General features: G+C 39.9%; 2 protein-coding genes across 13 annotated transcripts in view; one reads left to right on the forward strand and one right to left on the reverse strand.

Moving 5' to 3' along the window:
• Positions 1 to 22,059, reverse strand: part of SCEL (sciellin) — a 329,617-nt gene extending 307,558 nt beyond the window's left edge. For both annotated transcript variants that reach the window (XM_059144698.1, XM_059144697.1), the window contains exon 1: positions 21,921 to 22,059. The gene's annotated coding sequence lies outside the window, so the exon portion shown is untranslated. The remainder of the gene's footprint in view (positions 1 to 21,920) is intronic.
• Positions 22,060 to 22,143: 84 nt separating this feature from the next.
• MYCBP2 (MYC binding protein 2) overlaps positions 22,144 to 24,725 on the forward strand; it is a 294,107-nt gene continuing 291,525 nt past the window's right edge. For all 11 annotated transcript variants that reach the window (XM_059144685.1, XM_059144682.1, XM_059144683.1 and 8 more), the window contains exon 1: positions 22,144 to 22,758. In XM_059144685.1, the coding sequence (XP_059000668.1) occupies positions 22,457 to 22,758 (302 nt within the window). In that variant the 5' untranslated portion in view covers positions 22,144 to 22,456. The remainder of the gene's footprint in view (positions 22,759 to 24,725) is intronic.

Genomic DNA, 24,725 nt, shown 5'->3' on the forward strand with positions numbered 1-24,725 from the left:
CTTTGTTCCAAAAGATGTCTTTATTACACTAGACAGCAAGGGTTCTTGCCCTTTGCTGTAGAGGGAGACACTAACCTTAAGTTCCAAGACTGTTTGCTGTACAAATGTTCTTGAAAAATAAACCAGAACAAAATGTAGTCCATACTTAATTCATAAGACATACAGATACGTGAAAGACTCATGAAGAATGGGAAGAAATTTCTCCCAAAGAAGACGTCTATCAGGAAACAGAATGGCATCTCTTCTTCTAGCTGGTTATTCCCAATTGTTGGAAGAAATTCTCTTAGCACCCTCTCCACCCTACCACTTCTACTGACCCCCAACTGTCTTTCATTGTCCTACTCTCAGATTTCTTATATAGACTGAGAAAGAATGGCAGACACCAGTTATTTCAGAGCCAGATCTGTAAGCCCCTAAACAATCCCAAGCCCAATTCTCAGGCAACAGAGAATTTGCTCTATTACAAATGGACTGTATTGTTTAATCAGTGGGTGGATGGCAGACTTGTCAAGGAAATAATGCAACCTGGTAGCAGACATTTGATTTAAAAAACAAACAAACAAACAAACTCACAACCTTGTAAATTTCTATGTGTAGTATATATGTATAGCAAGGGGATTTGGCAACAGATATCATATGAACAAGGTTTTCAATAATCTTTGATGAAGAAGTTCTTTTAGGAATATTTCAGATGCTACATAATATTATGCAACTTCAGAAGCAAAGAAGACGTAGAACTGGATTCCACAAATGGTAAATATCTGTTTTGTGACTAACATCTCGAAGTTAACAGACAGGTTATTGCAACCAGTTAGACTTTTATTGCAACAAACAAAGGATTAATATTTAAAATATGCAAGGGATTCCATAGTATCTGTGAGAAAACACTGAGCAATTGTGGGGGCCTTGAAGATGTGTTACTCGGATCTCCCTTCAAGAGAAACTGTGGCAAGAAGGGTAGTTGGTGAAATAAGTGATGGGAATTAAGGAATATTCTTATCATGAAGAATGGGGAAAATGTATAGAACTGCTGAATGACTATATTATATACCTGAAACTAATATAACACTGTATATTAACTATGCTAGAATTAAAATTGAAAACTTATAAATGGATAAATGGATGGATGGATGAATGAATAAATAAATAAATAAACAAATAAATAAGAAGGGTAGCTGCTAGATGGCTGCAACATTTTTGGATCCACCACAGTATTCACACCAAGGCCAGGTTCTCCAGGTCGGCTCTCAGCCAATAACTGAGCAAGGCAGGGTACTAGGGCCTACTCATTCCCATCTACCATAAGACTTCTCTGACAGGCATTTGTTGCTCTGGGACTCCCCACTGGCCTGGCTGATGCTTTCTCAGAGCTTCACTGCAATGAGAGACTCCTCATAGTAAACTTTCCTTCCTTCTCTCCTTTCACACATGTCAAATCAGCACTAAGGTCAGAGACTTTCACTATTTATTCCAAGACACTTTTATCCTTCTTTTTCTTTAAAAAAAAATTGTCCATTTTTTAATTTCAAAATTCGAAGGTAACCAATTATTGTTTCCCTCACATAAAATTAGAAACAGGAAAATCTAAAGGTGGCAGCTTTTCTTCTCAAAATTAACATTTAAATTATTGGAATAGATGCTACTCTTTTTTTTTTTTATTATTAACATATAATGTATTATTAGCCCCAGGGGTACAGGTCTGTGAATTGCCAGGTTTACACATTTCACAGCACTCACCATAGGACATACCTTCCCCAATGTCCATAACCCACCCACACTCTCCCTACAACCCTTTGTTGGTTTTGTGAGATTAAGAGTCTCTTATGGTTTGTCTCCTTCCCGATCCCATCTTGTTTCATTTATTCCTTTCCTACCCCCCAAACCCCCTATGTTGCCTCTCAACTTCCTCATATCAGGGAGCTCATACGATATTGTCTTTCTCTGATTAACTTATTTCACTAAGCATAATACCCTATAATTCCATCCACGTCATCGCAAATGGCAAGATTTCATTTCTTTTGATGGCTGCATAGTATTCCATTGTGTGTGTGTGTGTGTGTGTGTGTGTGTGTGTGTGTGTGTGTACCACATCTTTATCCATTCATCTGTTGATGTACATCTAGGTTCTTTCCATAGTTTGGCTTTTGTGGACATTGCTATAAACACTCGGGTGCATGTGCCCCTTCGGATCACTACATTTGTATCTTTAGGGTAAATACCCAGTAGTGCAATTGCTGGGTCACAGGGTAGCTCTATTTTCAACTTTTTGAGGAACCTCCATGCTGTTTTCCAGAAAATGGATGCTACTCTTAAAAGATAATGTAACAAATGATCTCATAAAGTAATGGCAGATCTATCAGTATATTTCCCACCCCAGACTGACAACTACACTACAGCAGGGCCAGTAAAACCAATAGCAACACAAAGTTTCTCTGCAAAAAGAAAGGAAAAAAAAAAAAAAAAACAGAAAAGAATCCTCTCTTCCCCATTACATTCTACTAGCAGGTCACCCTTGTTTCTATAAAGTTTGAAATGCAATTACTGTCTCTTTATATGTTCAGCTTGGCATCTGCTTCCTAGGGGATCCAAACTGACCACCCAATAAAAAACAGCAAAAGATTTGAATAGGCAACTCATTAAAAAAGAAATTCAAAGTAGGTAGGCAAACAGACACATACAGCACACACACATAAATAAAAGTATGGAAGGTAGAATGAAAGAAATCTACCTAAAATATATGAAACTGAAGATCTACCGAAAGAAAGAAAATGGAATTAGAATTCAGAAAATTAGGGGTATCCCCTCCAAAAATCAGGATTATTAATGGATGAAAGAAAAGACTATAAAGATCAGTGGTCTCAATAATCACTATGGTTAACATTTTTACTAAGCACTTACTATGTACTGAGCACTGTTGTATGAGTTTCCATGAATTAGCTCACAACAATCCTGTAGACAGGTACTACTATTATCTCCATATTAGAGATAAGGATGTTGAGGGTCAGAGAGATAAGTAATGTGTCCAAGTTGTTAAAAAAATTCTTTCAAGCTCAGTTTAAAAAGTCATACACAACATGGTTTAGAGATTATACTAAATGCCATTTTATAATAGGATAAAATATAGCACTAAGCCACATCTTATTTTTATGACCTTGGACACATTTTCTAACCATTCTGGACATAGTTGCCTCATCCAGAATAGAGCAGTGTTACTTCATTATTTGCAATTATATTTTGAAGATAATATTTAAAGCTATCGCATGCTATACAAATATGATATTGAATGTAGCTTATCTGCTACAGAAATGGAATTTTTACCAAAAATAGCTATAAAGTACAATTTAGAAAATCCTAAATATAAAAACATGTAATAGATAGAGCCAAAAATCAACTGAAAATTTATGTTGGCCAATTATTTTCATTATTCCTTAGCTATATATCCACCCATGCATGTATGCATGTGTATACACCTGAAGATTTATAAGTAAATATGCATTTTATGAGAGCTGGTAATAAATAACAAACTTTAAATGTCACTACTTTCCATATTCACCCTCTTGGGAAGAAATAATAACAATTAATCAGCTTATTGAGGTTCTTTTTAACAAATAAGTTATCATAGTCATAAAGCAGAAGATGCCATAGTGATGATTTCTGTGTGTGGAATAAAAGGGAAAGGACAAGAATGGAAAGTTCTCGTCGATTCTGCAAAATTCTGCTAAACCTCTAGTTATCTTTATGACTTACCCTCTCACATTTTAGCTCTTCAATTCAATTATTTCACTTTCTGAACTAGGGCTATCTTCTTGCTGAATGTTAGCCATATTAAAGTAGTACAATGGCCCAGAAGGATTTTGGTTTTTTAAATTTATTAATAGGGTTACACCACAAACTCACATGATAACAAATTCACTCATATTAGACAAACTGTTATTGTAGTACTCTAAAACTATATTGTTCTATCACCAGTTACATAAAGTATGGGATCATAGCAGTGGGATTTATATAGTTTAGAATAGTTTATTCAATAGTTATCAGATCTGTGAAATTATGAAAAGTATAGTTCTAATAAGTGAAAATCCATTAAATCACTCAAATATTTTGACTAGTGAAGGTGTAATACTACTACTAACTAATGTGTTTACAATTGTTAAGTGAGTTTCATACTATATTTTGAACCAGGGGATGCATTTTTCTTGGATAGGACGATAAGCTGATTCTCTCCTTTGTACTATTTTGTGTTTTTATGTCACCATAAAAAAAGAAATTTTTATGTGCTCAGTTCCATGCTTGTAAAATGGATTCATTGGACAAGATGTTGTACACGCACACACTTTAAGGCACTATTTTTGTTTGTCAACAGAATTAATTTTCTCTCACATTCAGTAAACACTTTTAGGATAGGCCAATATTCATTTTTAGATTGAACTTATATCGCTTTGAAATAAGGATAAATTTTTAAATGTCAGAGATGTGATATTAACTCAAATAGACTAGCACCCATATTATAAGCAATATTGGTAGGTTGATTCTAAAATTTACTCTTTTTTTTCTTATAATTTCTTTGGTACAAAGATTAAGTAAACCTTTCTAATACACTGAAAAAATACTTTATGGTTTGTGTGGGGAAAATGGGGGAGCAACAAAAGATTATGTCAAAAATATTTGTCATAGCTTTCAATGTTATATGTTGGCAGTATTTTTTAAAAATTAACAATTAAATTAGTCACTATTTGTACTTACAAGGAACCAGTCCAATTTCTCTTTTGCCACAGTATAATCGACACTGACCTAGTTCCGCAAACTAAAACTGATATAGACACAGAGGTTGGCTTAGGGTGGGGATTTTCTCTCTGTGGTCAAAAATTCATGGGGTTTCCACACCAGTATTCAGTTTTATAGAGCATGAAGATAAAGCTTGATGTGAAACTGGATTTCTCTTGCCCCTCCTTAAAATAGTTTAAGAAGGAAAATGACAGTGTTTACCAGAGCCTATTGTAGCAACAGTAGTTAAGTAATTATATCTCTTATATCCTGTCCACAGTACAATTTTCAGGGGCCATTTGTGCCTCACACCAGTGGTAACTAACAGAATCATTTGCTCTGTTTCCTGAGCAGAAGCTAAGTGATTATTTATAGGACTATTTTAGTTTGAGAGCTTGGTTCTCTATTGCCTTACCAGACCAGAAGAGCAACATCTGTCTACTAAATCAGGAAACTAGCATCTATCAAACAAAGAAGTCGCATGTGTCTACCAGCCAGGAGAGTAGAATCAGCCAAGTAGACCAAGAGAGTTGCACCAGATCAGGAGGGTATTACCTGTCTACCAGATCAACAAGGATGCATATGCCTACCAGAACCAATGGTTAACATCTATCCAAAAACTGGGAGGGTATCCTCTGCTTACCAGACCAGGAGGGCAGCATTTTTCAGATCCCAGAGGAAAGGACATTAAATGAGTTTATTTTATTTTTGTATTTGTATACTTGTTTAAAAAATCATATTATGGGAAATGCTAGTGATTTAATAATCAAAGACCCACTTATGTATTTTGGCATGAAAATACAAGCATTAGAAAACAAACCCTTGATTATATTGTAATGCATTATATAAGCAGTAGGAGATAACAGGAAGAGTTATTAGTAGTTATAGCTCTACAGAATTTAGTTTCAGATAACAAGTATATTCTAAGTACAGCAGTTATTCAACTTAATCATTTAAGGAAAGGTATGGGATAAATACATTTATACACAGGCTGGCTTCACTAAAAAGTCTGATACTTTTTTTCTTAAGAGATCTTAATATGAGGTGAAGCAATTTGCAATGTCAGGAATCTAAAATCATTGTGTATAATTCCACCTTATTCCAAAAATAAGATTATGTAGTAGTTAATCAAGAAGTTATTCTTATTAAGGTACACCAATAAAATATAACAGTGTTGTTATGACACATTATCTAGACATTCGTATTAATCTGGTTCAAACTAGAAAATAACAAAAAACTATTTCTGTGCGAGAAAAAATCAGCTTTGAAGATAAATGCCATGAGAATTATGCATTTTAATAATTGGAAAAAACACAGAATAATATATTAAGTTATTCATTTATTCATATTCCCCATATATTTAGAGATTTGAGTTGATTTGTGTCCAGAGAAGATAAATACAGAAACCAAAAGGGAATGCCAGGTTATCCGTTCAGTTCACACAAATCAGTAATCTTTCAAATTTATTACCCTATCTCCTCCTTAGAGCAAATATTGTGTAACAACTTCTTTACTATCCTGATATTAAATTAATAAATAATATAACATATCTATACATAATAAAAAATACCACAATGCTCTAATTTAAGGGAAAACTAAAATGAAAGTTTGTTGCTCATCTACCCTTCTATCTATCTACAAATATTTTGGTGTTATGTATAATTATACTTACTTCACATATTTAATAATTAAATATATAAATATCTATTATTTTATAAATATTTTATAAATGTAAACCCAGCGAAGCCTAAGCCATGAGGAAAGACCACATGAAAGAGATCTGAGGTGCTCCAAATGACACCCCTAGATCAACTCCCAGTGATGAGAGAGAGCCATCTTGGATGTTCAAGCCCCACTGAGCCCATCTGAGTGCAGCAATGCTTGGCATCACATGGAACAGAAGAACTTGCCAAGTGAGCCAGTTATCCTACAGAAACATAGGAGATAATAAACCTATACTGTTTTAAGTCTCCATATTCTAGGTTGTTCGATTATATAACAATAGACAACCAAAACAGCATTTCTATGTAAAGCTGAGTTGGGTTCCAGATTCAAGTCAAAATAAACAGGTCTCTCATCTATTTGAAGATCCAGTGGTACAACTGAAATTCTCTCAGGACAGAGAAGTGTTCTTCATTGTGACAGATTGTCCCATATAATGCAGGATGTTTATTACCTCTAGTCCATAACCTAAATGTCAGTAGGGTTTCCTGGTTATTATGACATGAAAAATATGTCCTCAAATTTCCAAAATGCTCTCTTGAGGGAATAGTACTACCTTTGCTAAGAACTACTAATTAAAATTATTATCTGTATAGTGACTACAGTGATAGGTACTGGCAAAGGTAGAAATGAAATATAATCCATGCCTCCAAGAAATCAATAGCTCAATTGCCAAGATGATGAAGGAATAAATGAAATTATAACAGAACCATTAATGTTATAATGGAGATGTTTTCCTGGCACTATGGTTGTACCATGGAGGACCAATAGTTAAATCAGCCCTGGGAAGAGTCAGAATAAGTTTTCTGGACAAGTTAATTATTGGGCTGATTTCTGAAGTGATCCAAGTGGAGAAGAGAGAGGATCAAAACTCTGGCAGAGGGAATAGCTTGTGCAAAGACACAGCATGGGGCACTAGCAGCTGTAGAGTTAACAAGGTAGGTTGGGGCCAGATGGTGACATATCTTTATGCTCTACTAGAGAGCACATTCAAATATGAAGGCAATTTTGTAGTACTAGTCAGAGATAGTGCCCTATGTTCACCATGCCACGATGGTAGCAGTTAGCTTGGGACCCTGTGACTTGTTTTGGGCATTGGATGTGTGTGGGAGGCCGTTGAGAGCATCCCCTATGATCTTCTAATTCACCATTTTCCTGCCATGTGTTGGATGCCAGGAGTCCAGATGGCAGAAGAGGGTTATCTGACTTGTATCAAATGAGTGAAAAGTCAACTTTTATTGTGTTAAGGCACTGAGGTTTGCGGGGTATCGATCAGAATTCTACCAGAAAAAAATCATCCCAAGTGGTTTAAATGAAGAAATTAAAAAAAATATATTTTATTCATTTATTTATTTTAGAGAGACAAAGAGAGTGAAGTGGGGGGAGGAGAGAGGCAGAGGGAAAGGGAGAGAGAGAATCTTAAACAAGCCCAACATCCAGCACAGAGCCAGATATGGGTCTTGATCCCACGACCCTGAGATCATGACCTGAGCTGAAACCAAGAACTGGACACTCAACTAACTAGCCACCCAGGAGCCCCCAAATGAATAGACTTTAAGGAAGGAAATCCTTTCAGAGGTATGGACATGGTAAGGGAAGAAACATGGGAATCAGGAAGATGTTCCCACTCCTGCAACTGAAAAGGCAGAGAGGAAATAGAGTTATCAGAGCCCTGAGAACTGGTGCCACAGAGGAGGAATGCCCCAGCAGGAACTCCAGTCACAAAGGGATATTCTGTTGCCAGAAGAAGGGGAGAGAGCCAGGAAAAATACCTTGACCTGCCTTTTCTCCTGTCTTTCTGTCTCCTGAGAGGATTTCCCTGTTGGGCAAACCCAATCAGAAAGTAGCCTTGGGAGAGTCCGGGTTTGCAGTGCACTGGAGATCTAGCCTCTTAGGGCACAAAGCTGCTCAGTGAAGGGAGAAGAAAGGCTCTGAAGGGTAAAGAGAATAAGCAGTTCATGGGGATTGTTGTGGAAGCTAGCTTTAATTATTCTAATACAAAATCACTGAAGGATCTGAAGCAGATCTTTAAAATAAGTTCTACTGAAATACAATTCATATGCCATAAAATTCATCCTCTTAAAGTGTACAATTTAGTGGTTTTTAATATATTTGCACAGTTGTGCAATCATCCACACTATCTATTTTTAGAACAATTTCATCACATTCCTCTGCCCCCTTCAAAATACCATATCTCTTAAGGAGTCCCTCCCCATCACCCCTCCTCCCCAAGTCACTGGCAACCAAATCTACATTGTTTCAATGGTTTTGTCTATATTGGATGTTTCTTCTAAATGGAATCATACAATATGTGGCTTCTGTGTCTGGCTTCTTCGTTTAGTATAACATCTACAAGGTTGTGGCATTGTTCGTTTTTACTGCTGGATAATATTTCATTGCATATAGTTTTCAAAAATGACCATTGTGTAGAGAATAGAATGGACAAAATAAAAAATCAGTGCCAAAGGAATGTGTGTAAGTTGGGGAGTGGTCACATCCTCTAAAAGCATTCTCTTAACCGACCAAGAAATATGTTAGAGAAGATAAACATCACTCTTAATCTCCTGCCCCAAAACAGCCTCTTTTCCTGGCTTCCCATCTCAGTGAATGACACCAATATCCACCCAGAATCTAGGAGTCAGATTAGGATCCTCCATTTCTCTCATCCTTCACATTAGATCACTTGTTCCTGTGTATCTTACCTCTTGAAGTCTCCTCTGTGCTGACTTCCTTAGCTGAGGCCCTCAACAGGTAATGCTGAAGCTACAAGGACCCTAACTGATGTCTTTTGTTCAAGGTGCCTGATACTTTCTAACCATCAGGAGAGTAATGATGATAGAAGATGCATAGTGGAGAAGCAGTACCTTTTCTCATTGTTGAGTTAGGAATCAGAAATTGGGCATGTATAGCCCAACCCCTTCCTCCTTTCATCCTTCAGAGAGTACACAATCTCTTCCCTGTCATGTAAGGAGGGCTGACAGTATGAAAGTGAGTGCATGGCTGAAAGTGTTAATATCTGGGGTTCAGAAAAGAGAGGTTTTTTGGCTTTATATTGAGCTCTGTCCCCTTACTTAGCCATTTGTTTAATAAAGATAAGGTTTTGCTTTCATTTGCTACAAACAATGATTTTTTTAAATCAGAACTTGAAAAAGGACTGTAGTACATACCCAATTTACTGTTTCTCAGTAGCCAAGTGCACAAGAAATCATGATCAATTATGAAATTTTTATTAGTGAAAAGAAAAAGAATAGGTTTTAAGGGAAGGCATTTTTTGAGTACTTAGTTATAAGATGAAATTTAGAACACGGCATGACATGAATAATGCCATCAATATTTCAAGCAAATGCAATGACAAATTTTGTATATCTTAATCATAGTAACTGTCCTAGTTTAAACTCCCCCAGGAAATCAGATCTGAAACAAGAACTTGCATGCAGGAAGTTTGTTGACAACACACTTAGGAATAAAACTTGTAAAGAAGTGACAAAACAAGTCTAGGAAGAGAGAAGTTGAACTGAGGATCAGCGGAGAAGCATCAGCCAACCCACAGAGAACTAAGAAATTGGGATGACTTGTAGAGTTGTCACCAAATTAAGGGTAAGGCTAGGCTCCTGTACCACTGCAGTGTTAAGACAGTGAAACAAAACGCACTCGGGGCATGTGGTGACACAACCATGGTCCAGGCAACAACGTTTTGCTGAGGACAACGCTCAGAGGAGGAAGGGCTCAGCTATGAACTGTCAGCAGCCAACACCTATGACCTCGGGGAAATGACTCAATCGCAAACAGCAGTCAATCAGGGCAATAGACTATAATGCCCATTTCAGTTCACACCTAACATTGCTTAATTTTATTTGCTTCTCTAGTGAGTTCACCCTATATACAGGATTCAGGGTTGTTGTTGTTGTTGTTGTTGTTGTTTTTCTGCAGAAACCTAAAAGAGGAAAATAAGTGGGATAAACCACAGTCCTTGTTGCTACAGAGTTTCACTCATAAAAGGGAAATTCATAATGACCCTCTTCCCCAGCTGCCCTAGGTTTCCTTACCTTCAGCTAGAACCTCTGCTAGTCTAGGTGGCCTATCTTGTAGGGTCACCCACACTCATTCTTGAGAGTCCTTGGGCCTCTAGTCACCATGCCCTTCTCAGGCTATGTGAACTGTACTTATTCATTTAACATAAAAATTGTAAGGGGTATCAAGAGACACATCCGTGGCTTGCCTAAGTGTTATACATATTCTCCCTGCTCGCATATGGAACAGCAGCCTTATCTACTTCTGATGCCTTGGGTCAATTATTCCTACCAGTATAGAGACTCTTTTCTTAGTGGTCTCTTGGACTTAGGAGCCTGAAGTTACTGAGAACAGCCATGATTCTAAGTCCAATGGGGCATTTGACGTTTGGGAACTAGGAGCTTTAGAACTACTGAGTCTAAGCAGGAGAAAAGCACATATTCTCTAAGGGTTCAGTGGGAGTAGGCCACTACTACTTTCACTCTGGGTTCTTGAATTCCTATATTCTACCCAGTGGGCACATAGTGCCATGTAATAGCTATTAATTTAAGGTGTATTATGTGTAACTTGTGCCCCAATTGCACCTTCAATTCTATCTACAGCAAGTCCCGGGTGGTAATTTATACGATAGGGTAAGTGGATCCAATTGGCACTGGATTTGTTTCTTCTTATTCCTGCAACAAATTTACTAAGTTAAAACAAACCAAATGTACTAATATACTATCTTACATTTCTGATGGTCAGAAATACTAAAATCAAGATGTTAGCAGGGCTATATTTCTTGTAGAGGCTCTAGGGAAGCCTTCATTTCCTTGTCTTTTCCAGCTTCTAGAGGCCACCTGTATTCCTTGGCTTATGGCCCTTCCTCCACAGTCAAAGCCAGCAGCATAGCATCTTTAAATCTGTCTCTTTTTCTTTTTCTCCTCTCCTAATCATCATGTCTTTCTGTTTCCATTGTCACATTGCCTTCTCTCACTCTGACCAACTGCCTCCTTCTTATAAGAATCTTGTTGGGGCACCTGGGTGGCTCAGTCAGTTTAGTAGCCGACTCTTGATTTTAACTCAGATCATGACCTCAGGGTTGTGAGATCAAGTCCCACATAGGCCTGTATGCTCAGCAGGGGGTCTGCTGGAAAATCCCTCTCTCTTTGCAACCCCCCCTCCTTCTCTAAAATAAACAAATAAATCTTAAAAACAAAAAACAAAAAATCTCTTGTGATTCCATTAGACCCACCTGGATAATCCAGGATAATCTTCATCTAAAGATCTTAAACTTGATCACATCTGCAAAGTCCCTTTTTCCATGTAAGATATTCACAGTTTCTAAGGATTACAATGTGGACAGTTTTGGGGGGCGTCATAATTTGATCTACCACAAATATACATAAACTGTCACATATCATTTACTATAAAGTGAATCCCCTGGTCTGAGACAATGGTTTTCTGAATCCCTTATTTATGAAACAGAGTTCTGTAAGCCTTCAGATAACAGTTCTGGCCAATGTGGGTAGGGAAAGCAAATTCACAGCAGACTATGCATCACTCCCACCCAAGTTGAATCACTGGCCTTTCCAGGGTGGAATCTAATTTTCTTGCAAGTGGCTGGTTGGTCTTCAGGGTTTACAACATATTAAGGACTTAGTGTTGGTATATTTTGCTGGCAGGTTGTATATTTGGCTGTTGCAGTAGCTAGATCAGCATTGTTAAGGCAGAGAACTAACTGTAAGTTCCATAGCTACTCTGTGCATGTGCACCATAGCTATTCTGCACCATAACTACCCTGTCCATGTGCTCTGCATGTCCCCTGTGGGTGGACAAAAGTAGAGCCTAGCAAATATCAACTATGTGGTCATTTATCGTCTCTACCTTGATAGGATATTCTCTGATGCACATCACCATGTGATTTGATTCAAAGACTGCCACACTTCATGTCCACTCTCATACATCCATTCACATGTCTCTTCCACAGCCCTTCTTCTCTCCAATCTTTCAGTCTTTCTATTTCCAAGCCCCTATCAGTTGCCAAAGCCATCTGCCACTACCTGTGAGTCTTACTTCAGGTCATTTGCTCTTTATATGCAAAATGCTTGAACAAAGCTTTGCCTTTTTTCTCCTCCACCAGCCAGTTCTAAGGGACTTCATAATCCCACGCAACAACATTAATTGAGTTTAGAGGCCGGTACCAGTTCAGTAATGGTTGATGGACACAGGAGTCTGGCCACACATCCATACAGCTTACTTGTGTTCTGGGCCTGCTCATGCCCAATCATGGATATATTACTTACTCTGACCATAGGTTTTTTAAAAGATCTATTTATTTATTTGACAGACAGAAATCACAAGGAGGCAGAGAGGCAGACAGAGAGAGAGGTGGAAGCAGGCTCCCTGCTGAGCAGAGAGCCCGACGTGGGGCTCGATCCCAGGACCCTGGGATCATGACCCGAGCTGAAGGCAGAGGCTTTAACTCACTGAGCCACCCAGGCGCCCCCTGACCATAGGTTTTTCTGGGCCCACTGGACCTTATGAATTAGTGGGTCTGACAAAACTCAGCTCCTTACAGGCAGTTCAACAACTTGACATCTCATGGTGAGGTGCTCTATGTCTATCAGGGCCCAAATAGCCTGGCAGACTTTTTTTTGCTAAAAGGTTTTTTGGTGGTTTTTTTGTTTGTTTGCTTTGGTTTTGGGGTTTTTTTGCCTTGCTTCAGAACCCGTGCACTTTTCTTTATGATTCATTTCCCATTCATTCTCCAGCATCTTTCCCCACCACTGATACATCTAATATCATAGGCGCTATCATGTTGAATGGTCCAAGAAGCAAAACTGCTCTCTTTACAGTTAAGAGATGATGCAGAGCCCTTTACTGTTCTGGACAGTACTTAAAGTTGGCAGCCATCTGTGTCATTCAGGAAATGTGTCAGAGCAATATTCTCAAGTAAATATTATGCCTGTAGACTCAGAGAAGCCTAGCAAGTGTTGTTCCTCCTTCTTTGTGGTAGGAAGTGTGAAATGTGATAACTTACCCTTTACTTTGTAGGAGATTTTTGACATGTTTCGGACCACTGGAACCCTAACTTTCAGCATTTCATTTCTCTTCCCAGTACATCTATGGTGCTCAGAAGAGTAATCTAGTTCCAATATCTTTATAATGAACACTTTCCTTAGACTCTCAAAAGCTTAGGCCATTGCACCTACAAGTGCTTTCCATCTGCAATTATCCCATCTTAGTTCACCTCCAGTGAAAGTTTCAGCAATTGCACAGTTCTACCCATCTCAGGGCTATCACACCCAACCTACCACCATTGATGGTCTGTTGGGTTTTTTGTTGATGCATAATAGTATTGACACAAACTCAGTGGTTGACTTTATCACACACTTACTATTTGACAGTTTCCATACTTTAGAAGACTAAGCATAGGGGCACCTGGGTGGCTCAGTGGGTTAAGCCTCTGCCTTCGGCTCAGGTCATGTTTTAGGGTCCTGGGATCGAGCCCCACATTGGGCTCTCTGCTCAGCGGGGAGCCTGCTTCTCTCTCTCTCTCAGCCTGCCTCTCTGCCTACTTGTGATCTCTGTCTGTCAAATAAATAAAATCTTAAAGAAGAAGAAGACGACGACGACGACTAGGCATGGCTTAGCTCTGTCCTCTGCAAGGCTGCAACCAAGGTATCACACTTGGGGCTACAGGCTAATCCAAGACTCAATTGAGAAAGGAACAACTTACAAAGCCAGATTTTTTTTTTTTTTTGGCAGAATTTAGTTCCTCACAGGCTGCCAGACTGTGGGACTCAGTCGTTATTGGCTGTTGGCCAGAGGCTACCATTGGCTCCTTGCTATGTGGACCTCCCCATGCTGTAGCTCACACATGGCAGCTTGTTCCTTCCACATCAACAAGGAAGTGGAGGCCCCAGCAAGACGAGAGTGATAATATAATACTAATCAGTCACATATGTGTAAATGTGTACATCCTGTCATTTTTGCATTATTCTATTGGTTAGAAGAAAATTTCAGGTCCTACCCTACAAAGGAGAAAGGTTTATACAAGAGCAGTTATATTAGGAGATGGAGATCATGGGGTCACCCTAGAAACTGTCCACCAAAGATGAGATCCCCATTGTCAACCAACCAGTGGATGATCAAGATCTAACACCCATCCCATTTTAGAGTTCACTTTTTCAGACCACTCCCTATACCAACTGACTTAAGTCAGGTTCCTTGAGAAACAGATTTAGAAGTGGAGACTTGCATGCAGGAGGTTTATTGCTGAGTGCTTTCAAAAACAGCCTGCAAATGAGTGAGGAAAGGAGGATGGCTTAAGAGAGAGAAAGAAATGGAACTGCAATGCAATTGCAACAAAGGCCTTAGCTAATTCCATGCAGAATTAAGGAGCAGGGATGGCTCTTCAGAATCATCCTGAATTAAAGTCAGAGGTCCAGATCTTTGTACACCACATCTACCTGTTATTTGATGAGGATTCCCTCTGGGGATGGAGTGGAACCTTCAGCGAGACAGCTCCCTAAAGCCACGAGTAACTTTTGAAAGGTGAGTAGTCAACACTCCCAGAAGCTAGGGGAATAAGTGCCTCAGATCTGGAAGGTTATGTGGGAGGTATATCACTGCAGAAATCTTTAATAAATCCAATAGCATGAAATAAAACATAGTTTAGTGAACTATCTGATGTTGTGACTTGAATAAAGCAAAGAAATTTAGGACCCATGGGAATGAGTGGATTTTTAAGCTTTTGACTATTTTTTCATAAATATTTCTTCTTTCAGGCAGACTACTCAAAGAAACTAGATAGAAAGCACATTTTTTTGGACAAGATGTTGGAGCTGGTGTATCAAGTAGGAACATTTTTATTTACAAGTAACAGAATACCTCATTAACAGTAACTGAGACAATTTAGAGTTCTTTTTCTTGCATAAAAACAAGTTTGAAATTTTGTTCAATGACTCTATAATGTCAAGGCCAATGTCAGTGATGCTCTCTGCCTTTATCTCATACCGCTTGTTTCATGGTTACCAAATGTCAGCCATCCTGTTCATTTTTAAAGTGGAAATAGAGACAGAAGCAATAAGAAGAGATTTTCCTTTATCTTTTTGGCCTAAATTGTGTCCTAAAGCCAATCCTAAATACAGGAGAGGCTCACAGAGAGAATATTTCACTTTTTCCAGTCTTTAAAGTAGAGGAAAGCAAGGAAGGTGGGGGGACAGTGAATTTGGACTGGGTGTATCAATCAATTTTGTTTTCAAACCAGGTTTCTGTTTTGCTGACTGAGCTCAGATGCACAAGCTTTAAAGACCAGATATGAGATGATAAAGTGCCATCATTTTGCTGAGAAGCCAAATCAAGTCTATTATTTGGATGGAAGACTATTCGTATCGCTCAGGTCCAAATAGGAAAACAGAAAGGCATGTGAGAGGTCATTAAGAGAGAGAATTGAATATGAGGAACTAATTGCAACAGTAGTGAAGGAACTGAAAAGCCCAATGAAGGACAGAGGCATCTAAGAATTGATATCTGCAGTTAGTCACTATAATGCATAAGGCTGGAGAGACCAAAGGAAGAGATGCTATTACCAGATTCTGGGACCTAGGGCTGCCAAGTGAGAACTGGGTCCACAACAGAGGTTACCTGGCTAGAATTGGATCATGGAAGAAGTTGCCCAGCCGGAGTGGAACCACAGAGAAGATGGGGGGAGATATTGCCCAAAGCAGAAGGGGGTAAGATGGGGTAAAAGGTTTGGAGGCATGGTTTCTCCCCTCTTCCCACTTCCCAACCATCTATCTCACTCCATTGGCTGAATCTTACTTGAAGCTAGCTGTCAAGGGAGCCTGGAAAATGTAGTTTGCGGGGTTCACTCCCTTGCTGTACAGAGCAGAGCAGGGAAATGGAGAGAAATGGATTCAGGAACAAATGAGCAAATGATCGCCATTCCATCTCACCCTCATGTAGAGGTGGACTTTAGGAATACTTGTGTGGAAGCCATAGTTTTTCTCCAGAAGCAATGTTGTCTTTGCTCTTCCACATAAATAATTTAGTTCCCAACATGTGACATCATACAGATAAGATTATTCTCTCTATACTAAGAAAATACTGTCACCAAAAATTAATTTAGGGAAGTATGAACTATTTTTCATGTATTATATTTCTTAGAAACTTTTAAACAGCTCTGGCCCAGTATGAAAGCAAACCTGATATTAAAGAAAGGGGGCAAAATCTTTAATTATGAAGAACTAATATATCAACTTATTTTTACTTTCAAAATAAAAAGTAAAAATATTGATCAAAACAGGAACTTGAACTAGGTAGGGCTAAGACTTTCATGTTAAATACAGGTAAATTAACAGAGAATGTGAGCCATGGATGGTATATAATTTCTGACCCTAGGAGTGTACCATAGCCACCAGCCATTTAAGAAGAAATTATGATCTGTTTAGACTATTGTATCAAAATGCAACTATCAGTTAGAATTCCCAAAACCCACTGAACTTAATGAAAGTAAGCAATATGTTTTGTGACTTAACAAATCATATAAGAACAGAGTATTTTAGGGAAACAAATAATTTTTGGATTCTATTTTTCTTGTCAGGTCAAGATACAGTTAATCTGTGTTTGTGAAAAGGACTATATTAAAAAACATACTTCTAAATCCAAGTGTATAACTCAAAGTTTATAACTGTTTGTTTCTTCCTCTGGTACAAGACTGGGATACACTTCAAATAAGGGAGACCACACATACTATTAATAATAACAGTTGTGTTTGACAGGTAGTATGCTAAGCAAATCCCTCATATATATTATTTAACTTAATCCTCAAGGAGTCTAATGAAGTAAGTGCTCTTATTACCCTCATTTTAGTGATGAGAAAACAGCCTGGCAGAGGGTACATGTCTTTAAAATAAGATCACGCTTAGTATAATCATTTTAGAACCATGTAGATAGATCCTGATATCTGGATTAGGAAGAAATATCTTAACAACAATGCATTTCAAGGAAATTTTGATATGATAAAATTACTATTATGTAAAAATTTCAATAATGCTTCAGGTTTAGGAAGATACGATTTTATTATTAAACTATTTAACCTTAACAATAATGACCAACCTAATATTTATAAACTACAGTGAAGTTTTCAATGTTAAAATGCAAGGTTCTTACATTTCTCTTTCACAGAATTATACTTTATACGCCTTTATCATTTGTGAAAGCTTTTTTTGGTTTAAAATGCATCACAACAACAAGATTTTCAAAACATGATTTACATTCAAATATATATTAATGAATTTCACACACTTTAAAGAATATCTTCACATTTAGAATAATTTTTCAGGGCTGACAACATCCATATTTACCTCAAGCCCCCTAGAATCTAAATTTTTTATTTATAGGAAGACATAAAATTTGTATCTTTAAAAACTAAGATGAATAAAAAGAAAAAAGCATTATTTCTTCATACCTACAAATTATGGAATTTTCCAAAACTCTAAAAACAACATTTATTTAAAGCAAGAGGTCATGATATCTAGGGAAGCCAATATGTAATTTTTGTGTAAAAGAGTTTAAATTGCCATGTTTAATTTTTTTCTGTTTATTTTGGAGTATTAAATATAGTACAAAAAGCAATTTTCATTTTAAGTGCCTATGGTCATTTTGTCAAGAATGTAGAATCATGGTCCTTAAGGGAAGCTTACCGAAGAGTGAAATACTTCCTCACTATTCAAGCTTGAGCATTTTTTTCCTTCTAAATTGTTCTCAGCTACTAAGTTTGGTCTTAAAAATGGTCTCAGCTACCAATTTTGTTTTTAAATGTCCCAACACTGTTGTACAAATTTGGGAAACAACCCTGACTCTTGACTTGACCACAGCATTTTCAGCAGTCTTGATGTTCCTCATAACAAAAGTGCTTCCCGTGTTTGTAATCTTATAGCTTTAGTACAATGTTAACCTTTTAAATGAAACTAACAACATTAATCATTGCCCTCTTACATACACTTTATGGTTTCTGTCTGTTATTTACTACATCAGTGTTGAAGGCTTCCTTTAAAAAAAAAACAAAACAAAAAAAACCAAAAAACATATCCTTAAAGATACAGAGTACATAAAATACAAATCTGAAGAGTTTAGAAAATTGTACGCCCAGGTTTGCAATTTCAAGTCGAAAAGAGAGACCAAATCTGTGATTATACCTATGAAAGATGAAGCCATAGTCTTACACAATCATTGAGGAGAGATGCTTTTGAGAAATGAACATGATTATCATCCACAGACTAAAAAATACTACGCATGTGTTTTATTTTAAAATTTCGTTATAAAATGGGCAAAGTCAGGATTTGCCTGAGTTCCAGGTTATTCTTTACGGGCGATTGTGTCCTTAAGTCTTGTCTAGCCAATTCTGACACCCAACCCGCCCAGGGCTCCCTGCACCCTCCCTCCGAACCAAAGGCACACACACGCCCAGCCTGGCCAGAAGATAAAGCTAAGATGGCAGCGCCGAAAGTGCTGGGGCCGCACTCAGTGGGGCTGGAAAAACAGAAGCAAATCTCTTTATATTCTTTCATTCTGCATATTCTTGACTAACAAGGGCCCCCCATTCCCACGCCCACCACAGAGGCAGTATGAGGTATTCAGTAGTAGTACGCGCAGGATTGACAGGAGGGGACTCCTGCTTTGCACGCGACGAGAAACCCACATCCCCCGTCTGCAGCGACGGCTCAGGTGGCTCTCGCGCATTACCTTGGGGACCACCTTCCCCTCAAATCCCCTTGGCAATGGAATTAAGGGTGACTTTCGTTCCCGGCATGCGCCCGATTCCCCGCCAACCCAAGGGAACCTTCCCAATGCCCAGCTGCCAGGGCAGTAGCTGTAGCAGTGCCCAGGGAGCGCGCAGTGCCCGGGCAGGAAAGAGAGGCGGCGGAGGAGAAAAAACTGCATTGGCTATCAATTTAGGGTAGAGCAGCTCTTGCTGCTGCCGTGGAAGGAAATGCGGCCAACCGCTACAGAAACGCCACTCTCCGCCACCTAAGTGAGCATGTGTGCGACTCGGCGCACGCCTAGTTGCACCGCTCAATGACAACGGGTTTCGCAGGAAATTATCCAGTTACCGGGTTTTGCGCGTACCCAGAAGGCCCTGGAAGGGGCCTGCCTGAGACTGAAGCGCGAGGTAAAAGCCGAAGCGAAATTAAGGGGTGGGAAGAACTCTGAGAACCATGCCGCCGCTGGATTCTATCCCCACTAGAAACTCCAAGAGCGCTGTGACTGAGCAAGCCACTCCCTAAACCCGGACTGGAAATGCTTCTTTTTGCAGGCGACCTTCATTAATTCATTCACCCAATATTTGGTTCCCTCCTGCTTAAGGCTAGAGCCTGTGCTAGGAGCTGAGAATGTAGTGGGGGAACTGACACAGCCACCGTTCCGTCCTCACGGAAAAGTCTAGTGTTCTGTTCTGTGTATTACAATTCGAGAAAAGCCATGTGCCAAGGTGGACATCCTAGATGTTTGAAGTTTTTCTGCAATCCCATGCAATACCCTTTGACCATTATTCCGAGGATGAAGTTTACCCAAAGACATACAAATAGCAGTCAGAATCTAAATTCTGGATTGTCAGAGCCTGTTGGCTACCTGGCTGGTTGATCAACAGTAATGAGCCCTTGCAGCTTCTACTCATTGGGGTCTTTAACTGTCCTAGCATTTCACTGTCTCAAGATCTTGTCTTTTTTGGGGGGGCGGGGGTGCTTCCTGTCCAACGCTGAGGTTTTTAACTGTGCTGAAGCATCAGGACGGGAATTTAGTTTAACAAACAATTACTGGTGACCTACTATGGGCCAGTTTCTAGACTAGGGATTGAGGAAGACACAAAGATAAATAAGAAGCTCTTGTTTATGAGCTCATAGTTGAGAAAACCAGTACAAAACCTGTTTAACAGGGCTATTCACAGTGCTAAAATATCATGACTTCCCATGCCAGTCCTTTGGCCCTATGGTCTTTTTTTTTTTTTTTTTTTTAAGAATTTATTTATTCATTTGACACAGAGAGAGAGAGAGAGAGAGAGAGAGAGAGATCACAAGTAGGCAGGCAGAGAGAGAGAGGGAAGCAGGCTCAGAGAGCCTGATGTGGGGCTCAATCCCAGGATCCTGAGATCATGACCTGAACCAAAGACAGAGGTTCAACCCAGAGCCACCCAGGCACCCTTGTCCCTATGTTTCTATTATCCCACTTGTAGCTATCATTTTTTTTTTTTTTAATGAAAATGACATTCATACGTTAAAGCCCCAGGTAAAATGCACTGCTTTAGCACTCTCTTCCAGCAAAAGCTAGAATTAATTTATTTCTCCCCTCCTTGTTTATACTTTCCAAAACACTAACCAAGGTTTTGGTTGTTTTTTTGTTTTGTTTTGTTTTGTTTTTTGAAAAGTACACTTGTGGAAAGGGCTAGTAAATAGAGAGGCGCTTGGGTGAAGCACTTGGGTGGTTCAGTGGGTGGAGCAGTGGACTCATGGTTTCCACTCAGGCCAAGGTCTCAGGGGTTCTGGGTTTCTAGGAGCATCCGGCCTTCCCCGTGCATACAAGCAAGCAAGCCCCCCCCCCCCAATAAATAAATACCCCCCCCTTTTTAAGAGCCAGTAAGTGGATAAAGAAAATAGTCCTGGGAATGATAGGATTAGGAAGTTATTTTGTCAAGAGTATAAACTAGGCAGACTCTTCAAATTGAGAGTCAAATAGGAAAAACTTAGGAATCAAGGTTCATTGGCACATGCATTTCTAGCGCAATTATTTATACAGGGTTAGTAGAATAGCTTGGCGCAAGAGACTCAGCAAATGTTACATTTTAAGAGATAAAATGTTAAGATCTTTGGTAGATATGACGTTTTCAGATGTCACACATAGTCACAATTAACAGCTTCAGGTCAGATTCAGGAATTATCTCTAGTAACGTAAGTCTGGGCAGAAAAAGATAAGCCATTGAGTGACCGCTGTCAGGAGATAAGAGTGCATTCTAAAGAAGAGTGTGAGGTCAACGTAGTATGTAAGAAAAGTACTACTGCACTAAGGTTTGGCTCTGTGGTAAATGTTGAGAAAAAGAATTTAGGAAATGTGACTTGTCTGCAAATTCTACTTTTTTAATCTGTGAATTCTACTTTCATAGAAAAAAAATGCACTAGCTTACTACCTGTTTTTCGAAATTAAAAGGATTTTAATCCTAATGATAAAACATCTAAAATAGGATCACCACTGATACTTCTAATTTGGCTGGTCTTCTCTGCCTGTGATTCTGAATTAGCCAGCACTCTTCTCAGAAAATCTTCATGTTGGGAGTGCACACTTTGAGAAAAAGTATCAGGAGGGTGCGTAACACTCATTCTCCAGCGGGGAGGACATTCCCTCTTTCAAGTCCAAGTTCTCCCACCGGAGGGGAACCCCATTACCTGAAGCCAAGAGTCTGTAGCTGACAGCCTTCCCAGCACTTTCCTTACGCTTCCTCAAGCTGCTAGTAAAACACGGAGAGGTGGATTTCTTTCGGATTCCGCACCACTCAAACGCCCCACACCCAAAGCCCTGAGGCTGAGGGAGTGGTGGCGAGAGGGGGGTGGGGAGGGAAAAGGGCTGGAGTTACTGAGCATGTGCAAGGAGTGGCGCATGCCCAGTGCGGACAGCAGCTTCCCATTGCGGGTAACCCCGGCGGTGGCAGCGGTGGCGGCGGCGGCAGCGGCGGCACCGCCTCCTCCTCACACTCCCGAGGTGGCGGGGTTAGATGAGCGGTCCCAGTAGCGGCGAGGGCGGCGCAGGGGGGAGAAAGAGAAGACGGAGGAGGAGGAGGAGGACGCCGTCTTTGTAGTGCCCTGCTGCAGGAACGAGAGGCCGCTGCCAGAGCCGTCGTCGTTGGAAAAGGGCTGTGTGCGCGCGCGTGTCTGCTTGCCCGGCCCGCAGGGACGAGGCGGCGGTGGCGGCGGCGGCGGCGAGGATGATGATGTGCTCAGCGACTGCCTCCCCCGCCGCCGCCTCCTCGGGGCCCGGCGGGGACGGATTCTTCCCAGCCGCCACCATCTCTTCCTCCTCGGCGCCGGGGGCGCTGTTCATGCCGGTTCCCGAGGGCTCCGTGGCTGCGGCGGGGCTGGGGCTGGGGCTGCCGGCCGCGGACTCCCGGGGTCACTACCAGCTGCTGCTGTCAGGCCGGGCCCTGGCCGACCGCTATCGGAGGATTTACACAGCTGCGCTCAGTGACAGGGACCAGGGGGGCAGCAACGCTGGACACCCAGCCTCCAGGTGCGTCTCCAGTGCCCTTGCTTGGGCCACATGCCGCATGTGTGTGCGTTCGTGTGTGTGTGTGTGTGTGTGTGTGTACGTGCATGCATGTATGTGTGTCTGCGTACCTGTTTACTGAGTTGTCTTTCTACAAGGGCTTGATGCTGGGTGGTGGAAGCACTTACTGAGATAGGGTGCGGTGGCAACAATTTCTGCCGTGTGTGTGACTGTCTTTGTGGGGGGTTAGTGAGAGTGGGAGGTAGCATGTGATGTTAGAAAAGGTGGTGGTGCCGGTCGGTTACGACACGTGTGTGTGTGTATTGTTGAGGAGGGAGGAGGGATTGGTAGAGGCTAAGAGGGCATTGCACGGAGAGAATTTGCAAGAGTGGTGAAGGAAGTGGCGTTCCAGTACCTCTGCCGCAATGGTATTTGTACGTATTCTACCAACTACCCCCCCCCCCAACTCCCCAGTGATATTCCATCCTCCACTTTCCACCCCCAAAAAATCTACCTTTCACTTAAGGGGAGCAATGGTATAGGTTAAGGATGGTGTCATATATTGGATGAGTTTTAAATAATCGTGCCGTTGGATAAGGCACGGAGTTTAAGAGATTTATGCAAAGGAGATGCAGAAGGAGATTTATGTGGATGTGAAACGGTGTCTAGTAGAGATTTTTAGAGCTGTACTTTGGTAACAACTGGACATTTTGGTATTCTAGAGATGTGATTGCAGCTGCACTTGAGTTCTGATGTCCTATCAGCCATTTCCTTTCATCTTATGTTCTATTTCCCCCATTATTTATAGTCTTTAGAGTAGAAGAGGGTGAAGGGGTTTTGTGGGGAAAGGGGGAAAGCTGTAGAATTTCTAAATATGACTGCTTACAGTGTTTAGCTTCCACCAACTAGAAAATTTGAGTAGCTCCTACAATCTCTTCCTAGGCTCACTGTATCTTAAGCTTCCTTGATATAAAGAGATGTTAATCACTTTCATTTTCTTTTTCTTAAAATGTGGGTGTCTTTTTGCTGAGGGTTCTCCTATTGTTTTCTTTTCCTTGTCCCTACATGCCACATACCCTGAAGGATGATGACTGACTTGTTTCACCAGCTTGGCTTTGACAGTGGTAATTGGGAGTTTCCTTCATCTTTTTTTCTCACAGCTTCTTGCAACACATGGGGAAAGCATAGTAGTATTTTGTCAATAAGTTCCAGAGTTTACTGTACTTATTGAATGTGCAGTGTATGAGGCAGTAATAAGATGTCCTTTAATTATGAAAGGGCTTATGCTGTTAAGTCAGGTATTTGTAGTTTACCATTGTGTACTGGGGCTCTTACCCATTGCAGAGGTGTTAAGAAGGAGCTTTGTTCACACTTTTTATGGGTAATTGTTTACAGGATTGGGCAGTTTATCATTTGGGTATAAATATATATAATGACCTTTTGCTATCTAAACTGAAGGCCATAGTGGCACAAACTGATTTCTTGCTCATGTTTTTGAAAATAGCACAAAACCTCATTAGACAGTTTGCTCTGATAGTTATAATTTTGAGCTGTGAGTTTCTGAATTATGGCACTTTAGGTACATCTTTACAAACCCCTCTCGAACTTTAATTTATTATGTATATTGTTCCAGGCTTATAATTTGTGACTGGCATTCCTATATTAACTTTCTACTAGTATACTTGTGTAGTAATACAGTTTTGTGTATCTAGAGCTATATTATATATATATATATATATTATATATTATAACAGTTTTAGACAAAATTCATATAGATTAATCACGTATATAACATTTATTAGTGATTTTTGGTCATTGATCCATTTTTGTACAGCCTGTCAATTACAATTAATGAAGAATTAGTTCACATATTTTAAGAAGTAGTCATGGAAACCAGCTTAAGGTGTGTATTACTGCCTTCTAGTGCTCATTCAGAACATTATTGCTTATTCTAGTTTGCATTATTTTATCTAAGTGAGCCTGCGACTATT

The sequence above is a fragment of the Mustela lutreola genome, chromosome 13, assembly GCF_030435805.1.
Source record: "Mustela lutreola isolate mMusLut2 chromosome 13, mMusLut2.pri, whole genome shotgun sequence".
NCBI lineage: Eukaryota > Metazoa > Chordata > Mammalia > Carnivora > Mustelidae > Mustela > Mustela lutreola.